The sequence below is a fragment of the Corythoichthys intestinalis genome, chromosome 18, assembly GCF_030265065.1.
Source record: "Corythoichthys intestinalis isolate RoL2023-P3 chromosome 18, ASM3026506v1, whole genome shotgun sequence".
Classification (NCBI taxonomy): Eukaryota; Metazoa; Chordata; class Actinopteri; order Syngnathiformes; family Syngnathidae; genus Corythoichthys; species Corythoichthys intestinalis.
This window is the reverse complement of record NC_080412.1, coordinates 44,737,356-44,761,132: the sequence shown is the minus strand read 5'-3', so window position 1 is coordinate 44,761,132 and position 23,777 is coordinate 44,737,356. Positions and strand designations below refer to the sequence as shown.

General features: G+C 37.5%; 1 protein-coding gene across 1 annotated transcript in view; it reads right to left on the bottom strand.

The window, feature by feature from the left end:
* Window positions 1-23,777, bottom strand: part of pls3 (plastin 3 (T isoform)) — a 39,921-nt gene that overhangs the window by 13,073 nt on the left and 3,071 nt on the right. Inside the window, exons 2-3 of the mRNA XM_057820513.1 lie at window positions 3,552-3,657; window positions 1,129-1,280 (exon numbers count right to left, since the gene is read on the bottom strand). Coding sequence (XP_057676496.1) covers window positions 1,129-1,280; window positions 3,552-3,657 — 258 coding nt within the window. The remainder of the gene's footprint in view (window positions 1-1,128; window positions 1,281-3,551; window positions 3,658-23,777) is intronic.

The window sequence follows — 23,777 nt, the reverse complement described above, 5'->3', positions numbered from 1 at the left end:
TTGCATTAGTGTCAGTAATTTTTTTCTTTTCTTCATTTTTTCATTTGCAAATGCTGTAAAACAGCGATTTTTCATGTTTTGGAGACCACTGACAATGTTTTATAGCAGGCTAAAAAGTAGGTTGTCTTCTTCCCCATTAGCCTCAATGGAGCAACGCTAACATTTACAGTGTTTAATGTAGATGTGTTTCCTTCTTTTGTATGTCTGAACTTTAAAGTGCCTATAACACCAAAAAGCATGTTTATTTCATATTTCACGCTGTATTTTATGCTCCTGAATGAAATGGACCGCTTGAATGTGTGTGGAAGCGATAGTTTTATTTATTAAATTTTTGAATCCCGCGCCATGAAAATGAATAACCTCGTGTTTTGAGGAGGAATGTGAATGTGACGTCACCCGGGTCACAATACAGCATTGCTTTATAGCAGGGGTCAGAATCGAGTTTTACGTCCATATCTATAAAGAATTGAGGGATTTACGCATTTATTCACGAGAATTTTCAACGTAAAACCTCTTTGTGGTGACAAGGCAGCACCACAGTGAGAAAGACTAGAAGCACGTTAGACATATTTACATAAAATAAATGCTAACTGTCCGTTTTTTTTTTTTTTAACCAAGAATCGAGACTGTTTTACGTCCATATCTATACGTAAAAAGCGCCCCGTCAATATCATTATGAAGTCTATGATATAACTCAGACGAAATTTTCGTTGACTAAAACTAGACAGACGAAAATATTTTGAAATGATTCAAATATGACTAAGACTAAAAAGTATTTTGGTGCCAAAAACAACACTGCTGCTGAGAATGCCGATTTGAGAAATATTACCATCCGGTGCAGCTGAAGGTAACTCTCTCGCTTGCAGTGAATGAGTTAAAGAATTTCCGACAACGAACGGGCTGCACTGACTGACTTGATAAAAACAAAACGCATCTCATTGGGAACCATTTTGCAGTAGTGCGGCGACTACTGCAGTTCTGCCACACCAGTGAAATTAAATACTGAAGAAAAAACAAAAAATACCACTTGGCTGACATCACTTCCTCCATTCCCGACTGTATGGAGGCTTTCACAGTGAGGGTGAGAGGTTTGAACAAAGGGCACTTTCTAAACGCAACTGGACTCACCGCAATAAACTCGTTGAAACTGATCTTGTTGTCATTGTCCTGATCCAGTTGTTTGATGATTTCTCGAACCTTATAGCCTGGCAGCGGATGGCCGGACTCTTTAAGAAGTTCGTTAAGTTCATCGTAACAGATATGGCCGTCGTTGTCCACATCTAGAGGAAAAGAAAAGCAATTTTAATGAGAGATAGACAGATATATCGGCTGGCCGATATATCGGGCCGATATTTGGAAATTTGACGTATTATCCGTATCGGCCTCTTTTATTTAATCCAACATGAAAAAGTCAATTTAAAACTAGGGGTCATGACTTGGGCTAGCGCCATTTTTCAGAGGATCGGAATTGGGTGAAAGGGATCAGGTTTTCCAATTAAAAAATATATGTTTTTCTGCTTCATACTCGTCCAGCCTCACTCTGCGCACTGCGAGTTTTGCTTGTTAAAGTTAATGATGATTGACAGGCGTTGAAGCTTTGATCTTGCCAGAGAAGCTGTGCACCGCTACCGTCAAACATGCCAAATGTGTCAATCATCGTTTAGCTTGTTAAACATCAGTGTGCTGTGGCAACTCATTGTGTGTGTGAATTTTCACCAGAAAAGCTCCTGTTCCGCAAGGCGGCTGCTCGCCTCATTCACTAACATACTAGCATTGTACTTCGTCAATATATGTAAAATAAACGTTATCTGCTCTTTTTTTTTGCATTTAACCAAGAATCGAGACTGTTTTACGTCCATATCTATGAAGAATTCCGGGATTTAAGCATCTATTCATAAGAATTTTCACCAGAAAAGCTCCTGTTACGCCAGTCGGCCGCTAGCCTCATTCGCTAACAGTATGTAGTGTATTATAATAATAACAAAGGGTTAGTCTATTCTATAATAAGTTGTGACTGTATATAGTTTATTAATAATCTATTTACATATTATTTATACAGTTATAAATAATATGATAATATTCTGCATGTTTTCCTCAAGTATTAAGTTTCTAAAGTTAAATTGAGTGATTTATTAGCTGTTGAAAACAAAACAAAAATTTGTTGCTATTTTGGTCAAAAACATATCATATGTTAAACATTGCTATTGATCCTGAAAATATAGGTGATTGTCTCATCTCTCATTGTCTCATGTAACATCTGAGACTTTTATAGCCATTTTAATTTGTGTTATACTTATATAAAAATAATTAATCAGGATTTTATAAGGGAACGACTTAGAATTTTTGTGCTGCTCATGGAGACTCATATATGGCTAAGGTAGGTGCCTGTTTTGGTTTTAGGTCGGTAGCAGCTTTGGTTTTGAAAATATAAATCAGCCCCGTTTCCCACGTCATGTCAATAGGTTATGAAGTCTATGGCTATTCTTATTTAAAAATAATTCACATTATGAAGGCGGGACAGTAACATGTTTAACCCTTTTTTTTAGGGCTGTCAAAATTATCGCGTCAACGGGTGGTAATTAATTTTTTTAATTAATCACGTTAAAATATTTGACGCATTTAACGCACATGCCCCGCTCAAACAGTTAAAAATGACAGCACAGTGTAATGTCTATTTGTTACGTGTGTTTTTTGCTGTTTTGTCGCCCTCTGCTGGCAATTGGGTGCGATTGATTTTATGGGTTTCAGCACCATGAGCATTGTGTAATTGTAGACATCAACAATGGCGAGCTACTAGTTTATTTTTAGATTGAAAATTTTACACATTTTATTAAAACGAAAATATTAAGAGGGGTTTTAATATAAATTTTTTATAACTTTACTAACATTCATCTTTTAAGAACTACAAGTCTTTCTATCCATGGATCGCTTTAACAGAATGTTAATAATGTTAATGCTATCTTGTTGATTTGTTATATTAAACAAATACAGTACTTGTGTACAATATGTTGAATGTATACATCCGTCTTGTGTCTCATCTTTCCATTCCAACAATTATTTACAGAAAAATATGGAATATTTTATAGATGGTTTGAATTGGGATTAATTTTTAAGCTGTGATTAACTCGATTAAAAATTTTAATCGTTTGACAGCCCTACTTTTTTTTTTCGGGACAACCCTTTTTTGCCGGAGAACTATTTATTCATCCTTTTATTCAACTTTAGAAGAGATGCTTCTGAGTCTGGGAAATTCAGGCACTTGTGGAGCTATTATTTTTTATTTGTGTGATTCAATGAGCATGCTTTCGGCATTTCATTGAAGTTCAGCGTTTGCATTATTCCATTTTTACAAATATCGGCTCCAAAAATCGGTTATCAGCCCCTCTAACTACAACAATGCATTACTTTTTCAAGCTTTTTTTCCCCCCAGAGTTTGTTGTACATGATAAAACCAGTGTCATACATACATATAACATATCCGCTGACCTAATTTTACCATCAAATGTGACGCATATACTGTAGAACAATGGAAAATGTACACATCGACTCACCAATCTTCTTAAAAGTCTCTTGCATTTCCTCCAGTTCCTCTTTTGATATCTTTCCAGACATGTTTTTGTGATTGACCTGAGGCTGGTCAGTCAGCAAAATGTATGGCTGCATGGGAAATATAAAAAAAGTCATAAGTAAGAGTCCCAAAACATCACAAAAGTAGCTTTTCAAAGCTGCAACTTGTGGCTCCTCAGATCAGAACATCACAATTAAGATACTAAAAAAACTGGGTACCACACAACTTGATAATAAGGGTGTGACAAAAAAATCAATTATTAGATGCATCGCGATTTGACACGTGACGATTCGATTACGATTCATAAATGTTCAAAAACAATGATTTTCCCTAATAATTTTATGACAGCCGCTAGTAGCGGAATGACATTTAAGACACGCCTGCCGCCCGGACACCTTTAACGGACGCACGCACAACGCTATGATAGATACAGCTGGTTACTGAGCAAGAGATTTACTCCTTTTTAAAAGACTCGAAAATAAATTCGTGTATGATACAGGCAAGGACCTGGTGGTCGCGCTTTTAGAGCGAGAGGGGAAGAGAGAGAGTTCCTTGTCTTGTCTTTCAGTTGTCCAGCAGTAGGTTCAAGTCAAGTTAATTGGAAAAAGTCCCTTGTGTTTTGCTTAGTCCCGTGTCCGTCTCTCAGAGGTGAGTACATGAACCCTCTTGTACTGTCTAGCTTTTATTGTTATTGTTTTTGAGATGTTGCTCGTTAGCGCCGAGCGCTGTGCTAATTAGCGACTTCGCTCACATGTATTTCCATGTCAAGTTGTGCGTTGTTTGGAGGTGTACAAAAGTTATTCCAGATGCAGAATGTCTAAAACCAGGATTAAGTACAGCGGTAACACTACAAATATGCGAAATAATACAGAAATCTGTGAAAACAAAGTATACAAATAAGACTTCTTTTAACCAATAAAGACTGTTTGTTTGCAGAAAATGTGGAATTCATTCCACCAGTGTAAATCTTATTGTATTGTTGGGAGAAATGAGTACTGCTGTTAGTTTGAAACAGCTAATGTTTTTGCTTCTTCTTGTGAAAAAGAGCATCTCAAGATCAGCGCTGTGTTGTACAGTATAGCAATGTTGAAAAATTGAGTACTGCCTGTTCTTGTTTTTGCACTGTCTTGTATTTTTTTTCTTTTTTAAAGCAGTTTAAGGGCAGCTTTTTGTCATGTTTCTATCGTTCCTGTTGAATCATTAGAATATTTTAAATAAATAATGGACACAAATGTGTTTAGCTACTTTATTAATTAATAATGTATGATGCATCGATAATCGTGATAATTGTGATCATCGTCAATACCGTGATCATCGTTCCATAATCGAATCGTAGCACCCTGAATCGTAATCTGATTGATTCGTGGGGTGCCTAAGATGGCACACCACTAGTCTTATGACGCCGCTGTCATAGTGTTACCCATTAACCCAAATAAATCAACAAATAAGCAGCACTGGACTATAAACTGCAGGATTCAAAATGAAAGAAAAAAGTAGCGGTTTACAGTCCGAAATTTTTATATTTTGTCCCACTTCTCGTGGATAAACAAGCGTGAAAGAATATCCGATAACACGACAAGTCAGCCAAAACCTCCGAAACATCTTATTTTGCGATCCCTAACTCCTCCGAGACAGTCACCCTCTTCCAAAATCCCAGAAAAGGAGGAATTCCTCCTTTTTAAGCTCTTTCCTGAGTGCAAAAGCCAAAGAATGCTCAGGGGCCTTGTGCAGATCAGGCGAGGAGGGTGTGCTGTCTCTCCAAGGCCAAACCGGTGTGGTGGCATTCCTTGTAGAGAACACAAAACAAAGATGAAGCTGGAGCTGGAGTGACGATCTCATTTTCCAGACAGAAATGCCTTCTTGTTTCCCCGATTTGGAATCCACACTCTGGAGCTCTGAGTCAGAAATACCAGACAAAGCCATTTCTGGTTTTCTCACTACCACAGTTTTGTTAGTAATATTTGAACAGTAAAAACATGGTTTCAAGATCTTTCACGCATTTGGATTGTTTGCTTTACAGGGTGTCAGTTTCTCTTTTGCAAACAATGGACTAAATAACTAAACTTCCTCTTCTGCGAGTCAAAACCAGGAACGGTGTGTTCCCAGAGATTAGCCCAACAATCGGCGAGATAAATCTGCTTCCATTAAAAAAAAAAAAAAAAAAAAGTCAACTATACTCGAGACGGCGTTGAAATTTGACTCCTTGAAAAACAATGTTTTCAGGGCAAGAACAAAATGGGAACGATCAAGGAAATAACCCGTGTTGCTATATTTAGCCTCTCCAGAAGGATGTGAAACCCGTCCGCAGCCACAATAAAGGCCGACGCGCATTACCTCATTCGCCGGCCCTTGTCGCACACCCTCGACAGAGGCCGAGTGGAAACAGAAGAGGGGTTAAGCACACAGAGCGGGGGCCACAGATGGCGGCGGACAAATGCGAGACATGGCGTTGGTGCCAGAGAAGAATGGAGCGCTTGTAATTGCCTTAGCAAACCCGTGGCCTCAAATCAAGAGTCAGGCTATGAAGACAGTTGTCTTTTTGGACAGCTGGACTGTGGTTTGGGTAACCCTCTTTGGTGGGGAATATCAGCTAGAAAAGGGGTGTCAAAAATTTTGGTTCGCGGGCTACTTTCATCGAAATTACTTCTTATGTGGGCTATGGCTGTCCCAACTGACTAATTTTCTCCCAATTAGTCAGCCGACTATTTTTACGATTAGTCGACTAATCTAATAATTAAGAGTGTGACAATATCTCGATACAGCGATATATCACGATATTTTGCAACCCGATTGGTTATCGATATGCTCCCGCCACGTATCGATACTTTTAGTTGACATATTGGCCATACGATGGGAGTATGAATGCTGTAAACTGCTCAATGTTTGTTGAGCAATTCCTCGGCGGCCCACTAGGGGCGCTCATGAGTGGCGGTGAAGGTAAAGTGTGCACAAGTCGTCTAGAGAAAAAGAGACGAAGCACCAAGTGGGTTGAAAAAAATAAAAAAGCTCCGTGAGAACGGTGGAGGAAAAAAACAGAAAATATTGCTACAAATCAAACACGTGGACACACTTTAGATTTTACACCGACAAGAAAGGAAGTAAAGTGAACAAGGACTTTGCTGTATGCAAGAATTGTCTAAGAAAAATAAGGTTCACTAGCAATTGGTGACGCAGTGGACACCGGAGTTTATGTGCTTCGCTTTCATCACTTGAGGTAACAAAGTTTTGCATTATAATTGACTTTTTAATTTACATGTTTACATTATTTTGACTAAAATAAACCAGGACCCTAAACTGGATGAAAAGGAATATTGAACAAGCCTACATGAATTTACTAAATTATTTGATATTATTTGATTACAACTTTCAATCTAGTTTACTACACAAACTGTTATTACTACCATTTTGATACAATAAGCTATAAAAATGGTTTGAATAGCTTCCAAGATATATAAGGTGATGTGCATGATAATTAATGTAGCCTACATATTAAAAATAGGTAATTATTGCATTTTTAATTTCTATACATTCATATTTACTCAATACTTCCAACACAACACAAAAAATATCAGGATTTAGACTCAAAAGCTATTAAGTAGCTAATATTTTTGTTTTATTTTGCTTTTAAGGTGAGGAAGAATGCGACTGACAGAGTGCGACATCTCAAATGCTGAAGCAGATTGGTAAAGTGCTCAAACCAATGCTTTTGGCATCAAAGGTCATATACGAAGAAAAGACCCACCAATGTTATCATTGCCCCACTCCAAGCTCATTTGCTGACATACACCTACAGCACTGTTAATTATTTTTTAAAAGATTTAAAACTTTAAAGAAATTAAGGGTGCCATTCATCATGATCTCTCCAAGAGATATTGAAGAGAGGTTGTGGTGTGTTTCCTCTATATGTGCAGGTACACAATTTGCAGTAGATGTATATTTTACAGCAATGTTGCACAAAAAGGTGTCACTGTTCAATAAATGACTTAAACAGTATTTTTTTCTATTCTGAAATATCTTTTTTTCTTTTCGTTTCAACAGTTTCATCGTAGAATATCATGTATCAAATTTCTAACCAGTATATCGATAATCGCTGTATCGTGATATCGTGAGATAATCATTATCGTGAGCCTTGTATCGCAAATCGTATCATATCGTGAGGTGCCCTGAGGTTCCCACTTCTACTAATAATTTAAAATATATATATATATATATATATATATATATTTTTTTTTTTTTTTTTTAACTAATTTAGCAATTAAATTTTTGTTGACGCTTATCAATTCACAAAAACATTTTGGAACCCTAAAATTATTTTTTAAAGTACAAATAAAAACATAAATAACAATAATAAATCACAAATAAACAATGCGTTCAAATGCTGATAGAATCAAGTAGTGCAAAAGAATGGAATGTAAACCGATTCAGAACACTGACTTCGCCTTTCCAACATGATTCAAAACAATTCTTCAAAAAACACCTAGCATTAATATTATAGTATAATACTATATATAATAGTATTATAATAATTATTCATTGCCAATCAGATTTTTCATAAACGGTGTCATTTTAAAGGTATTCTTAGTGTAGAATCTGAAGTATGTGGGATTAGCTCCAGAAATCTTTATATGACGAACATGACATGCTTTTATTTTGAAATGTTCACCGGAAGTACTTTCGCTAAACAGCTAACCATCAGCTTTACACTCCGCAAAAAAGCATTTTGTCATTGCATGTAGTGTCAGTGATAGATTTTTTTTCTTTTTTTTCGTTTGCAAATGCTGTTAACCAGCGATTTTTCATGTTTGAAGTGCCACCTTTTAACCGCAAGTTTGCTATCACGAGACGACTGCCAAAGTTTTATAGAAGGCTAAAGTAGGTTACTTTTATTCCCCCCATTCACTTCAGTGTAGCAGTGCTAACGTTACAGTGTTTAATATAGATGTGTTTTCTTATTTTGTATGTCTGAACTTTAATTCTACAGCGTGTTGATAAGAGAAAGGAACTGGAGTCTCATATGCCATCAGCACGCACGCACGCGCGCAGCGATAAAACGCAGCCGTGAAAATTACCGCCCTCATTTTTATTTGCCGTGCGATAAATGGACTCATTGCATATCGCGACCGGCTTAGCAACTAATAAAACACGTCGTTAGTTAGTTAGATGGACTTACAAACTGGGTGACGGCGCTTTAGGTGTTTATTCACGGCCGACGTGCAGCCAAGCTTGGCATTGAAGAGACAGGACACAAGAGTGTACGCTCCTTTGTTTCTTTGAAATAAGGCAATGTTTTGGACACTCTGGTGCGCTCTTTTGGCTTTGTGCCGCTTTCCCCGCTTGCATACAGAGCGTCCGACATTATGAACTTTCCACGCATATATTTTTTTAACCCTTCATTAACAGTCGACGGGATGTTGTGCTCGTCGACGGATTTACGTCATCGATGACATCGACTATGTCGACTAGTCGGGACAGCTCTAATGTGGGCTAGGGGTGTGACAAAATATCGAAATGGTGATACAGTGCTGGTCAAAAGTATTGGCAGCCCTGCAATTCTGTCAGATAATGCTCAATTTCTCCTAGAAAATTATTGCAGTAATATCTTCATTTATTTTGCTTGCAATGAAGAAACCCAAAAGAGAATGGGAAAAAATCATTTTACTTGTGCTGTCAAATTTATCGCGTTAACGGGCAGTAATTATTTTTTTAAATTAATCACGTTAAAATATTTGACGCAATTAACCGAATGACTCGTCCATGAATTGCCTCAAACAGTTTAAAATGACGCCGTTTAGCACATTGAGAGTGAAAACACAGAAATGCAAGTGGACACAGGCGTTCATTGGACCGCGCCTTTATTAGTTTAAGCTTTGGCAACTCTTTCACAACAAATATACGTATTGTGGCGAACGACGTGAAGAATGACAGGAGACAATCTTTTTCTTTACACGCTTAATTGAATACAACGCAGAACATACTGTACACCATTTGCAGCCACCACTGACAGTCATGGTTGCCCAACTTATCATCATGCATTTGGACGGAAAAGTGTAGACGCTACAGTATCATTTAGTGAAAGCACACCATAAATAATATTCCAATCTCTCACAGAGGACAATCTATTTCTTAATACGCTTAACTGGACACAACACAGAACATATTGTATACCAGGTTTCACTAAGGCACCGAGGTCCGGATTTAGTGAACCCTGCTGTGTACTATTTGCAGCCACCGCTGACAGTCATGGTTGCCCAACTTCCCACGATGCATTTGGGCGGAACTGTTAAGTCGCTACAGTATCATTTAGTGAAAGCACAACAAAAATAATATTCCTATCTCTCAAAAAAATAATGTTCACAAAAAGAAAATCACTCAATACAAAGAGAACTGGCATTCCTACTCAAAATACCGTAACTTCCCGAATATAACGCACACTTTTTTCCCCCCAAAATCAACTTGTAAAATCATGGTGCGCATTATAAACGGGTACAGAGATAGAGACAAAAATATAAGTATATCTTATATATATATATACACACACACGTATATAAAGACCGATTTTTTTTTTTGACACGGCCATGTTGTGTTGAGCTACTAGTTTATTTTTGATTGAAAATTTTACAAATTTTATTAAAACAAAAACAAAGAGGGATTTTGATATAAAATTTCTATAACTTGTACTAACATTTATCTTTTAAGAACTACAAGTCTTTCTATCCATGGATCGCTTTAACAGAATGTTAATAATGTTAATGCCATCTTGTTGATTTATTGTTATAATAAACAAAAACAGTACTTATGTACCGTATGTTGAATGTATACAGTGGTACCTCTACATACGATCGCTTCGACACACGAACTTTTCGACATCCGACGTAAAATTTGACTCGCCATTTGTTTCTACATCCGACGACATGCTCGAAATACAATGGCAGCACCGCAGACGAATGCACGGCGGATTTTCTTGTGTGACAAATCAACACAGGTTTCAGAAAAGGTTGGTACAGGTGGTGAAACAAGGAAAAAGTTGATGCTTACCTTCTAAATGAAGATGCAAATGACAGAAAAATATGAGCGTGGGGTGGGCATCCGTGAAATGGCTCAACAATACATCTCCACGGTCCTCCTCCGACCATCGTTCGCCAGTCTTTATAAGTTAAGCTGACAATTCTTATTGTGGTAACATCTCCGAAGAAATCGCCAGCTTCGCCACGTTTTCATCATTTCTTTCACAACTTATTCAACACAAAACGCCTGCCGTCTGCCGCAATTGACGGTGTTCTCAAGAGAACATTCAAAGTGAAAGTGAAACTCAAGCTCACCGGTCCAGGCACGTCAGCCCCGCGGTGCGTTCAGGTACACAAAAAAAACGTCCGCCTTATTAGAACCCGATTCGTTACACTATTACAGGAATTATTATTATTCTTTTTATTATATTATTCCAATTTTGATTTATAATTTATTTGTTTTGCTACGTGTAATTGCCATTTGTAATAGCACCAGCAGTATTTTTTAAGGATTTAGTGCAGGTTTTTGGGCTGTGGAACGAATTAATGGAATTATAATGTATTCCTATGGGAAAATCCTGCTCGACATACGACCATTTCGACTTACAAACAAGGTCCTGGAACGGATTAACTTCGTATGTAGAGGTACCACTGTATATCCGTCTGGTGCCTTATCTTTCCGTTCCAACAATAATTTACAGAAAAATATGGCATATTTTGTAGAGGGTTTGAATTGCGATTAATTACGATTATTTTTAAGCTGTAATTAAAAAATTTAATCGTTTGACAGCCCTAGTTTTAATATATAACTTGTACTCAAATTTATCTTTTAAGAACTAGTCTTTCTATCCATGGATCGCTTTAACAGAATGTTAATAATGTTAATGTCATCTTATTGATTTATTGTTATAATAAACAAATACAGTACTTATGTACAGTATGTTGAATGTTTATGTCAGTCTTGTGTCTTATCTTTCCATTCCAAAAATAATTTACAGAAAAATATGACATTTTACAGATGGTTTGAATTGCGAATAATTACGATGAATTTTTAAGCTGCAATTAACGCGATTAAAAATTTTAATCGTTTGACAGCCCTACATATATTATATTATATTATATTATAATATAATATAACACTATTAATGAAATAGATAACCAAATAACCCTCTCTGGGTTCTTCACAGAAAAAAGCCAGGAAATAAATAACACTTTTGGAAGAAAAAAAAAAATTGTTCAGGGGGCCGGACCAAATGTGGAGACAGGCCGTAGTTTGGGGACCCCTGATCTAACATATCGGGGAAAATGCGACTAACAAGAAAAAAAATACAATTAAGCGATAGTTATGAGGTAGATATCCGTGACTTTTTTACAGACGCCATTTTTTTCATTGTGACATAATTTGTTTCAAAGTTTCACATTTTTTTTCTAAATGAAATATGAGACATCAATTCATGATTCTAAGCTAAAAACGACAGACATTTTGAATAATAAATATAACTATTACCTTCGTTTTATGGCTGGGTTGAAACAAAAGCGATTGCACGACGTCTGTAAACGGGGGTTTTCAGGGTAAAACGGACAAATTAAAAATAGTTCGGGGGCTTAATGCACTATGAATCTGCTATGGCAGCACATAGACGGATTGTTCTTTCGAACACAACAGTTGTTTTGGCTTAAAATACAGCAGTTTCTTTTAAAGAGGAGTGCAAGAGCAGAAACTGCTTTTTCAGTCTCTTCTGTGTTTTCTGCCATATCGATTCTTGGCGGGAGCATATCGATAACCTTTGAGACTACAAAGTATCACGATACATCACCTTTTTGATATATTGTAACACACGTAGTCCAAGTTGCATGATACCTCGTAGTAGCACCTCAAGAGAAACAGTAGTGTTGAAAAGAGAATGCTTCTGTAACTGTATATCGCTCGGAAGGCACTTCTACGCCGTTTACGAAAGCTCTAGGTGGATCTATCAGCCCATTTAGAGACTCATTCCCGGATGATTTCATTAAGAGGGGCAGGGAGACGGCAGACACACCCGTTCGCCCGCCTGCACTTCATTCACGAGGTTACGTAGGAACTGTGAAGCACGCAAATAGACTGGCACCCTTCCCATGTGGTCAACCTTATACATACACACCCAACAGTCTGTAATAACAGATTTTAGGTTTGTGCCAAATGCATGTCGATCTGAGGCAACGTGACAATGCAACAACACTTCCTTTTTTTTGTGGTCCACGGATGAGCTAGTTCCAGCCACACTCGTTGACAGATAAGCTGTTATGACAACTGCTGCATGCAAATGTGAAAGAAAAAAAAAATCTGACATCATTTAAAGCAACGGCGTTAAACAAGCTTCATGCTAGGAGGTCCAATCACATGCTTTTATTTTGACATTGGCGCCTGTACAGATATTTATTCCCATATATTTGTTCATTATACTTGATATATTAATTTCTACATTGTTTGTCTTCTGACTTTATTTGGATAAGAGTGCAGCTCTCAGCTTCTTCTATGAACCAAGGTCAAAAAAGAGAACATAACATAGCTGTTAGTAATATTCCACTTTCCTGTGAGCCATTTCATGAGTTAATATGTGGGCTTGCCTATTCGCATTTTCAAAAAGGAAGTGTGCTGAAAGGTCGGACGGATTCTTGTACTGGCTGGCCAGCCTTTGATTGTTCTTTTGTTAATAAATGTACCGTATTGGCCTGAATATAAGACTTTATATAAGTTTTTTTGCATTGAAATAAGACTGAAAAAGAGGGGGTCGTCTTATATTCGCGGTCTAGACATTACACCCATTCACGACGCTAGATGGCGCCAGATATCATTGAAGCGATGTTCTGTCATGACAGATCTCAGCGACTCTCAAGTTTAACCAGTTTACATTATTTTATTGCAATGTTTTTCCTTATTCAGATTTGTTCCAAGACTACAGTTAGACTTCACTTTGATGGTTAATGCAGTTATTGCAATTTTGTTGTATTAGCACAAAAGATTGGTTTATTTACATTTCAAAAACCAGAAGCCATTCATTTACGAATGTGATTGCACTTTAGTTTACATATTTAAATGTTCAGATATTAAGATTTGAATGAGGCAAAATAACATGCTTTTTCTCTCAAATATATTGTTATAATCATTTGTTTCAGATGTACTGTAATTATTTTCTGTATAAAAATTAATTTGGTGTTCAAAAAGTCTTTTTTCAAACTTGAGTCTTGGAAAAAGAGGGAGTAGTCTTATAATCAGGGCCGTCTTATATTCGTGCCAATACGGTATTTATAATTGCTCTTTACCTTAAAAAAAAAAAAAAATTGTTTTATCCGATTACGCAACATAATTTTCAGTCAAATACTCGGTTATTAAAATATTTGATCGCTTCAGCCCTACAGTAATTTGCCATTTGTTAGGGCTCCAGAGTGGCTAAGCTAGTGCGAGTCAAATGGGCTGACTTAACATGCCAAATGTTGCTATAAAGTGCATGTGACACGAGAAAGCATGTTTGTTTCATAATTCACGCGGTATTTTATGCTCCTGAATGATATGGACCACTTGGATGTGTGTGGAAGCGATCGCTATAATTATTTAGTTTTTTGAATCCCGCGCCATGAAAATGAGTGACTTCCGGCAACAGTCTCGAGTTGAGAAAGGGCGCTGTGATGTGTACGGATGAAGGCGTCCTCTTCACTATACAGCCATACTGTTGTGTATGAGGACTAAGGATTCAGCTGATTTATTGGCTTAATACGTTTATTTTTCGCATCACGCCAGCCAAACAGCTGCAGAAAAATCTTGCTGTATGAGAGAGAGGCGTGTGCGCCTTTTTGGAGTTTCAAAAGGTTCCCATTCACCGTGGATATTGGCCAAAACAAGCCCTACTACTCTGGGACCATTGGGTGTTTTGTATTATGTCAATTACTGGGATGATTTTAATACTGTATGTAGGTGGCTTGCATTTTGTGGCTGACATGCATGCGGGGCGGCTATTTTTCGGCACAACACCGGCGGCTAGTCGCACATCCACCCGCCGGCAGAGCACTATATTCGGCTTATTGTGCTCATGTGCCCAGTGTTGTGTCAAATTTTCCAACCGATCAGAAATTGCAACTATGAGTTAAAAATAGCCGCGAATAGAGCGATTACAAAGTAAACACTCCAAACTTTCTTTAAATTAAGGACTACTTACGTTTGATCATTGATAGGCATGTAAAAAGCTCTCCACGTGCACATTAGCTGCACAACATCTGCAGCCGCCCTCCTCCGGGGAACGAGCTGTAAATTGCTCTCCGGCGAAGACAATCGACAACCCAGTCGTTATGTCAAAACATCCGAGCTAGTTATGTGTGATTTTCCGCTTCGAAGACTTTGAAACATCACTCGGTTTGGGTTAGCATGTCGGCTAGCTGTCACGCCTCTTGGTTTGTTTACATTCTCCGAAGCCGGGGAAGGGAAATGACATATGTCCGATTTAGGTGTCATAAAATATTGTTCGGGAGGTGCGACAGTAAAGGTGAAGTCGACAGTTTTGGAGTAATTTTGCCATGTCGTCCTGAATAAGTGCATTTTTATTATTTCATATTTCATTTAGCACAAGACTGTTATTTGTCATGACCATGCCATTTATTTAGCAATTGGGGAAAATACTTGGATAAAAAGAATATCCTGTAAAAATATTGAACAAGAGAGACAGAAAAAAATGACATTTTGCAGCTCTCTCTGTCGCGTTTTCCTCGTTGTGAATAATTCCCCCTCGACGGGCTGACTGGTCCTTCTCAAGCCATTTATTTAGCTATTGGGGAAAAATAATTGGATAAAAAGAATATCCTGTAAAAATATTGGAGTAGAGAGACTGAAACAATGACGTTTTGCGGCTCTTCGTCGCGTTTTCCTCGTTCTGAATAATTCCCCCTCAATGTGCTCAATAGTAAAACCGATGAGCCCATTCTCCCGCTGACGTCATCCACCTGTTGGGGACCCTAGAGCCCTATAATGGTAGGCGTGGCTAACCGGCAGATTAAAAGACTAATTTCTCCTCATCTGCGCTTTGCTAAATTGTTGTATATAGTCGAATCGTCTCAAAATATGATTCTAATTCACATAATAATGCTATTTAAGACTTTTTTTTCTCCTGTCGTATGCTCTTTAAGTCTGATGTCAAAAATTCTGAACTTCCTCCTAAGAATGACAGGGGACGTGACCCAAAATGAACTCATTGCCTCTTTGACAACGATAGACATCCAATTCACTTATACAGGAAGGACTGACTGTGAATGCTCATCTTCCAGTGCCATTTACGGTGCTCGACGTCCAATCCATTTTGACTGGGAGGGGATTCATTCATCCCACAGGTGTTGCTTAATGTGGCCTGCGAACCAACATGAATTTGACGCCCCTACTCAAGAGCTGCAAGCAGGGCGTGGCACAATCAATCAACATATTCAAATGAAAAGCTCACCACTGTGACTGGAACAACTCGCTTGTCGTTACTCAAGAGTCAATGAAAGGATGTGTGCGTCGCACTCAACAGCCGTCGCTTAGGAATGTTACAGAACGGGTCGGCAAGTTTGTAATCGGGCACCCTTTTCAACCGCACGTAAACCGACACACCTACCAAATTACTCAAAATGATATATTTCAACAGATCACGATATGAGAGGGCATGAGAAGGGATATGAGAATGCAAAAATGACCCAACAAATAACAAGCAATGGAAATAATCAGTGTAAACATTCTTGCGTTTACAACCTAAACCAATTTTCTCTAGCACGGTTAAATAAAGTGACCAAAAAAAAGTGAAAACATGCAGCTGTGATGGACTGGAAGTGATGCCGCCTGTTTTTTAGTGGTGGCGGCACAGAAAGTGGGCCAACCAGTTCACATGTACACAACCATGAAAGTGTGAGGGGATGGAACATACAAATCATACTGCTTGATAACCTGGTTTCTCTTTAAACGACAATCTGCATTTAAATTAGGACTGCTACTAATGATTTTTTTTTTTTTTAATCATCGATTAATCAGACAATTAAGCGATTATTTGTTTCTTCGGATAACCGTCTTTTTCAATTACCTTCGCAATTTAAGTTGAAGTTGTTTTAGGCATGTTGTGAGTTACAAGGAAGACAAAATGGATGACTATCTCCTTCAAAAATCATATTTTAATACAGATTCCTGACTTAACTATAGTCTACAACTAGACTGTTTTACACTGTTGGCCATAAGTATTGGCACCCCTGCAATTCTCTCAGATAATGATCAATTTCTCTCAGAAAATGATTGCAATTACAAATGCTTTGGTAGTAATATCTTCATTTATTTTGCTTGCAATGAAAAAAAAAATACAAAAGAGAATGGAAAAATAATTAAATCCTGATCATTTTACACATAACTCCAAAAATGGGCCGGACAAAAGTATTGGCACTAGAGGCGTGCGAAATTTCCGTTTCTTAGATTATTGGCGATTCGGCCGTGGAACATTCGAGAACGATTCACAAATATCCAAATTCCGATGATTGAATTATACCAGGTAAAGCGGAAGTAAAACACAGCGCGGTCTTTGCGACGCAATGAGGAACGGACCGAGAGTAAATATCATGTTCAACTCATGCTGCTAGATAAAAAAAACAATCATACCTGACTGCGGCTGACAGCCGCTACAAACAACGGCCAGTTGCTAGTTGCTACAAACATACGGCTACAGTAGATATAATATATAAGTAGAAGTCGATGCAAAATGACAGACAACGTCGGTGTTAGAACATGTATGAATGAACAGAGATGCGAAATGACAGACTTTCCGGCGTAGGTAAACAGCCGCCATCTTAAAGCAGTAGACCTCTCTAGAAGGCTCTGTTGTAGGGAATCTAATTAAATTTTTATCTAAAATACTCCTAAATCGGCAGAATCTTGTCTTGAATCTATCTTTAAGTGATGAAATAGTGTTAAAACTTTGACAAAAGTAGACAGAATGGAAATTGTGGAATAACAGGAGCAATTTTAACAACTGTAACAGTTGATTCACAATATTAAATTAATTCAATGTAGTTTAAAGCTGCTGATACAGAATGGGGACTGGAGTTTTTTAATTTACTGTTATTTTTGTATATTTGTTTACTGTTATATATATAACTTGATACTAAAATAGTAGTTTGGTTTAGCCTGAGAGGATTCTTGAACAATTTTGGAACTAATGTACAAAATATTTTTAAAAAAAAAAAAAAAAAGGGGAGGGGGAGTGCATCAATAATCGTTTTATAATCGAATCGGAGCCTCTTAAAATCGTTAGGTGCCCAAAGATTCCCAGCTCTAATTGGCACACTTTGAAAAATCATGCGATGCTTCTTTAATTTGTGTCATTAACAGCACCTGTTACTTACCTGTGGCCAATAACTAAATCACATTTGCAGCCAATTAAAATGGATTAAAGTTGACTCAACCTCTGTCCTGTGTCCTTGTGTGTACTGCATTGAACATGGAGAAAAGAAAGAAGACCAAAGAACTATCTGAGGACTTGAGAAGCAAAATTGTGAGGCTACAAGTCCATCTCCAAAGACCTGAATGTTCCTGTGTCTACCGTGCACAGTGTCATCAATAACTGTAAAGCCCATGACACTGTGACTAACCTCCCTAGATGTGGACAGAAAAGAAAAATTGACGAGAGATTTCAACGAAAGATTGTGTGGATGGTGGATAAAGAACCTTGACTAACATCCAAACAAGTTAAAGCTGTCCCGCGGTCCGAGGGTACAACAGTGTCGACCCGTACTATCCGTCGGTGTCTGAATGAAAAGGGACTCTATGGTAGGATACCCTGGAAGACACCACTTCTGACACAGAGACTTAAAAAAAGCCAGGCTGGAGTTTGCCAAAACTTACCAGAGAAAGCCAAAAACGTTTTAGAAGAATGTTCTCTGGTGAGCTTTTTGGGAAAAGGCATCAACATAGAGTTTACCAGAAAAAGAGCAGAGGCCTTCAAAGAAAAGAACACAGTCCCCACAGTCAAACATGGCAGGGGTTCCCTATTGTTTTGGGGTCGCTTTGCTGCCTCTGGCACTGGACTGCTTGACCGTGTGCATGGCATTATGAAGTCCGAAGAATACCAACAAATTTTGCAGCTTAATGTAGGGCCCAGTGTGAAAAAGCTGGGTCTTCCTCAGAGGTCATGGGTCTTCCAGCAGGACAATGACCCAAAACACACTTCAAAAAGAACTAGAAAATGGTTTGCGAGAAAGCACTGGAGACTTCTAAAGTGGCCAGCAATGAATCCAGACCTGAATCCCATAGAACACTTGTGGAGAGATCTGAAAATGGCAGTTTGGAGAAGGCACCCTTCAAATCTAGGAGATCTGGAGCAGTTGGCCAAAGAAGAATGGTCTAAAATTCCAGCAGAGCATTGTAAGAAACTCATTGATGGATACCAGAAGCGGTTGTTGACAGTTATGTTGTCTAAAGATTGTGCTACCAAGTATTAGACTGAGGGTGTCAATACTTTTGTCCGGCCCATTTTTTTGGAGTTCTGTGTAAAATGATAATGATTTAATTTTTTTTTCATTGCAAGCAAAATAAATGAAGATATTACTCCCAAAGCATTTGTAATTGTAATCATTTTCTGGGAGAAATTGAGCATGATCTGACAGAATTGAAGGGGTGCCAATACTTTTGGCCACCACTGTACAATCCGAATCCAATTTCAAAGCACACTCTCTTGTATGACACTTTACAGTTTGAATGGGAGTTTGTGTTGAAAGCTGTTATATGAATGGATTTAAGTGTGCAGTTTAATTAGAAAAATGAGAAAACTTTACTGACAACTCAAGGGCTAATATGCTTCACCAAAACACAAATGGACACTTAAGACACTGATTAGCAAAATTGCTCACGAGCTTAGTAGTGCTGCAACGATTAATCGATTAGCTCAAGTAAAAAAAGCTTCGAATTAAATTTTGCCGCTTCGAGTATTCGTTTATTTAGAGTGGCGTTGCAATGGTTTGTTTTGAAAGTGTTTGCATTCAGTTTTATTGATTTGGGTGGATACACTGATCTCTAGTGGCAACAGTGAATATGGCACAACTCATTTAACACAGCTGAATCCAGCTGCGTCCTTTTAAGACCAACACAAGGTAAGTTCTGATTTGAGCTAATATGTTTTTTTATGTATTCGTAACTTAGTGTATAGGTATATCTGGTCGTTTTTTGCGTTAATACGTGTTTGAACAATTTGTTAAGAGAACTGTAAAAAAATGTTTAAAAATGCATTGTATAGGATTTAAGCTAGCGGTTTTTACTATGAAAGTTAGCCAATTGTTTCTTTGTTATACTTAGATCCTCATTTATTTTTTTAACTGTTTGAGGCTAAGATCAGGCATTTTCTTTTTTTTCTTTTTTTTTCTTGTTTTATTTTATTTATTTATTTATTTATTTATTTATTTTAAAAATATTTTATTTATCCTTTTTTTTTTTTTTTTTTTTTAAATCAAGGCATTAAAGCATTTTCATTTTTAAATGAAAGTGCAATTCTTCGCAGTTGGAAGAAACACTCCGAATTTTATTTTGTATTCGCATATAATGCTCTTTTGAAAGTGCAATCTTAGCAAGCGTTTGTTTTACATCTCCTAAACTTTATTTTGAAACACATTAAATGTTCCTAATCTGATTACTCGATTATTCGAACTAACTAGTTGATAAATTAATCGACTACTAAAATAAACGATAGCTGCAGCCCTATAGCTTGGTAGTAGTAACATCATCCACAAAGAAGACAAACAATCCAATTGGGTTTCATTTCCTCCCCTCTGACAGAGGCGCACTGGATCGAAGAAAACTAAAGACAATCTAACTCTCAACTCGTCGAAATATCGATTCAGCAACCCAACCTGAGTGTAGCAGTGAACTCGCTCTCTCTCTTGGCGCAATCACTAGCGCTCGCGCTCACATTACACACAAACAAGGACCAAACAGAACTGCTCATAGCTGCCGGCAAAAATTGATTATCAAATTAGTGAGCAACTAATTTATTAATCGATTAATTGTTGCAGCCTTAATCATAGACTACATAAAGATATTGAGAGAACACATTCCCCAGACACTGCGCCACACCTTCAAGTCCCACACTCCTTCCCACACTCCGCTTCAGTCGGTCGCAGTTATTCTCAAACAGATGCAGCGATCCAACGCTGGATTTAGGTTGAAAAAGTACGAAAGCTGTACCGCATACAAACAGGAAGGATTGTGTCAGGAGTGATTTGTTTGAGGATTCAAGGTAATTATTATATTTTTCGTACCATGCATGCGTTTTGAAATGTGAAAAAAATTCACTGAGAGAAATTAACCGCTACGGCACTGGCTTATAGTTCGCAATATTTACGGAAAATAAATGCTAACTGCCCGTTTTGGTTTTTTTGCTTATAACCAAGAATCGAGACTGTTTTACGTCCATATCTATAAATAATTCAAGGATTTAAGCATTTATTCACAAGAATTATCAACGCAAAAAGCTCTTTGTGGTGATAAGGCAGCGCCACAGTGGCTTAAAGACTAAAAGCACATTCGACATATTTACGTAAAATAAATGCTAACTGCCATTTTTTTTTTTTTTTGCTTTTAACCAAGAATCGAGACTGTTTAACGTCCATATCTATAAAGAATTCAGGGATTTAAGCATTTTTTCACAAGAATTTTCAACGTAAAAAGCTCTCTGTGGTGATAAGGCAGCGCCACAGTTGCTTAAAGACTAGCAGCAAAGCAAATTTGACATATTTACGTAAAATAAATGCTAACTGCCCTTTTTTTTTTTTTTTTGCGTTTAACCAAGATTCGAGACTGTTTTGCGTCCATACCTATAAAGAATTCAGGGATTTAAGCATTTGTTCACAAGAACTTTCAACATAAAAAGCTCTTTGTGGTAATAAGGCAGCGCGCCATAGTGGCTTAAAGACTAGCAGCAAATTCGACATATTTACGTAAAATAAATGCTAACTGCCCATTTTTTTTTGCTTTTAACCAAAATTCGAGACTTTTACTTCTGTATCTATAAAGAATTCAGGGATTTAAGCATTTATTCACATGAGTTTTCAACATAAAAAGCTCTTTGTGGTAATAAGGCGGCACCACAGTGGCTTAAAGACTTGTAGCACATTCGACATAATTACGTAAAATAAATGCTAACTGCCCGTTTTTTTTTTTTTTTTTTTTTTTTTTTTGCTTTTAACCAAGATTCGAGACTGTTTTACGTTCATATCTATAAAGAATTCAGGGATTTAAGCATTCGTTCACAAGAATTTTCAACGTAAAAAGCTCTCTTTGGTCATAAGGCGGTGCCACAGTGGCTTAAAGACAAGCAGCACATTCAACATATTTACGTAAAATATATGCTAACTGCCCATTTTTTTTGCTTTTTACCAAAATTCGAGACTTTTACTTCCGTATCTATAAAGAATTCAGGGATTTAAGCATTTATTCACATGAGTTTTCAACATAAAAAGCTCTTTGTGGTAATAAGGCGGCACCACAGTGGGTTAAAGACTTGTAGCACATTCGACATAATTACGTAAAATAAATGCTAACTGCCCGTTTTTTTTTGGTTTTGTTTTTTTGCTTTTAACCAAGATTCGAGACTGTTTTACGTTCATATCTATAAAGAATTCAGGGCTTTAAGCATTCGTTCACAAGAATTTTCAACGTAAAAAGCTCTCTTTGGTCATAAGGCGGTGCCACAGTGGCTTAAAGACAAGCAGCACATTCAACATATTTACGTAAAATATATGCTAACTGCCCATTTTTTTTTGCTTTTTACCAAAATTCGAGACTTTTACTTCCGTATCTATAAAGAATTCAGGGATTTAAGCATTTATTCACATCAGTTTTCAACATAAAAAGCTCTTTGTGGTAATAAGGCGGCACCACAGTGGTTTAAAGACTTGTAGCACATTCGACATAATTACGTAAAATGTTAACTGCCTGTTTTTTTTTTTTTCCTTTTAACCAAGATTCGAGACTGTTTTACGTCCATATCTATAAAGAATTCAGGGATTTAAGCATTTGTTCACAAGAATTTTCAACGTAAAAAGCTCTCTGTGGTGATGAGGCGGCGCCACAGTGGCTTAAAGACAAGCAGCACATTCGACATTTACGTAAAATAAATGCTTTCTGCCCGGTTTTTTGCTTTTAACCAAGATATGATATGGCACTTTTTTATGTCCATATCTATAAAGAATTCAGGGATTCAAGCATTTATTCACAAGAACTTTCAACGTAAAAAGCTCTGTCAGCTTTGACGGAGATAGGCCCCCTATTAATCCGCCCTGCGTCACGTCAATATATTATGAAGTCGATGCCTGGATTTAAAACCAACATACAGGACCCACGTGGCTTTGGAAACATCTTTGATGCAAAGTAGTAATACCACATTGAACGCCAACAGGGGCAAACCTGTGATTTTATTTTCACAAAATGGAAGAGCAAGAAACACTCTTTCCACTTTTGACACTATGACTAATTTGTTGGAGTCCCGACGATGGCGACACATGGTAAATCACTTAACATTGGGCTGCTGGTTAAAACGCTTTCTCATTATAATCAGAGACGTTTACGTGAACTCATTGGCTGCCACTGACGGCGAGAGACGTCCAATCCATTTAAACTTTCAGGGCTGCCGATAAAGGGATAGGTTTGGTCTCAACATTGGTAGGGACGATATGATAGCATACTCTTCATGTACACTTTTTGCCCGGGATAGGACATTAATAAGACCAAACAGATTGGATGAACGGGGGGCAGGGCTACATTTCTCACGAATATTAAACTAATTTATATGCTAAATCAGGTTGTGCTCATTACGTCGACCATGAACGACCAGTTGATCGGAACGCTAGTGTGGGTAGTTCGTGGCATCCAAAAAAAACATTTGTTTTAAATGAACGTACATCGTTAATTATGATTATGTTGTGTGCTGTAAGTTGTTTTGTGTGAGCAACATATGAGGTTATGCAGCACCTGTCTCTAAGCATCTTCTTGCTCACTCAGCGAGTTCACACAGTTTAATGTTATGCTAACTCTGATGCAGGTCAGACTTTTAGTAGCAAAATTAGTGATGTGTTTCCCACCTCCACAACATTGGTGTCTTTTTAAATTACCTATAGTGACTGGTGCTGGCTGAAAAAAGCTTCTAATAGCCTTCTTTTTCGAAGGTGGTGGAAGAAGC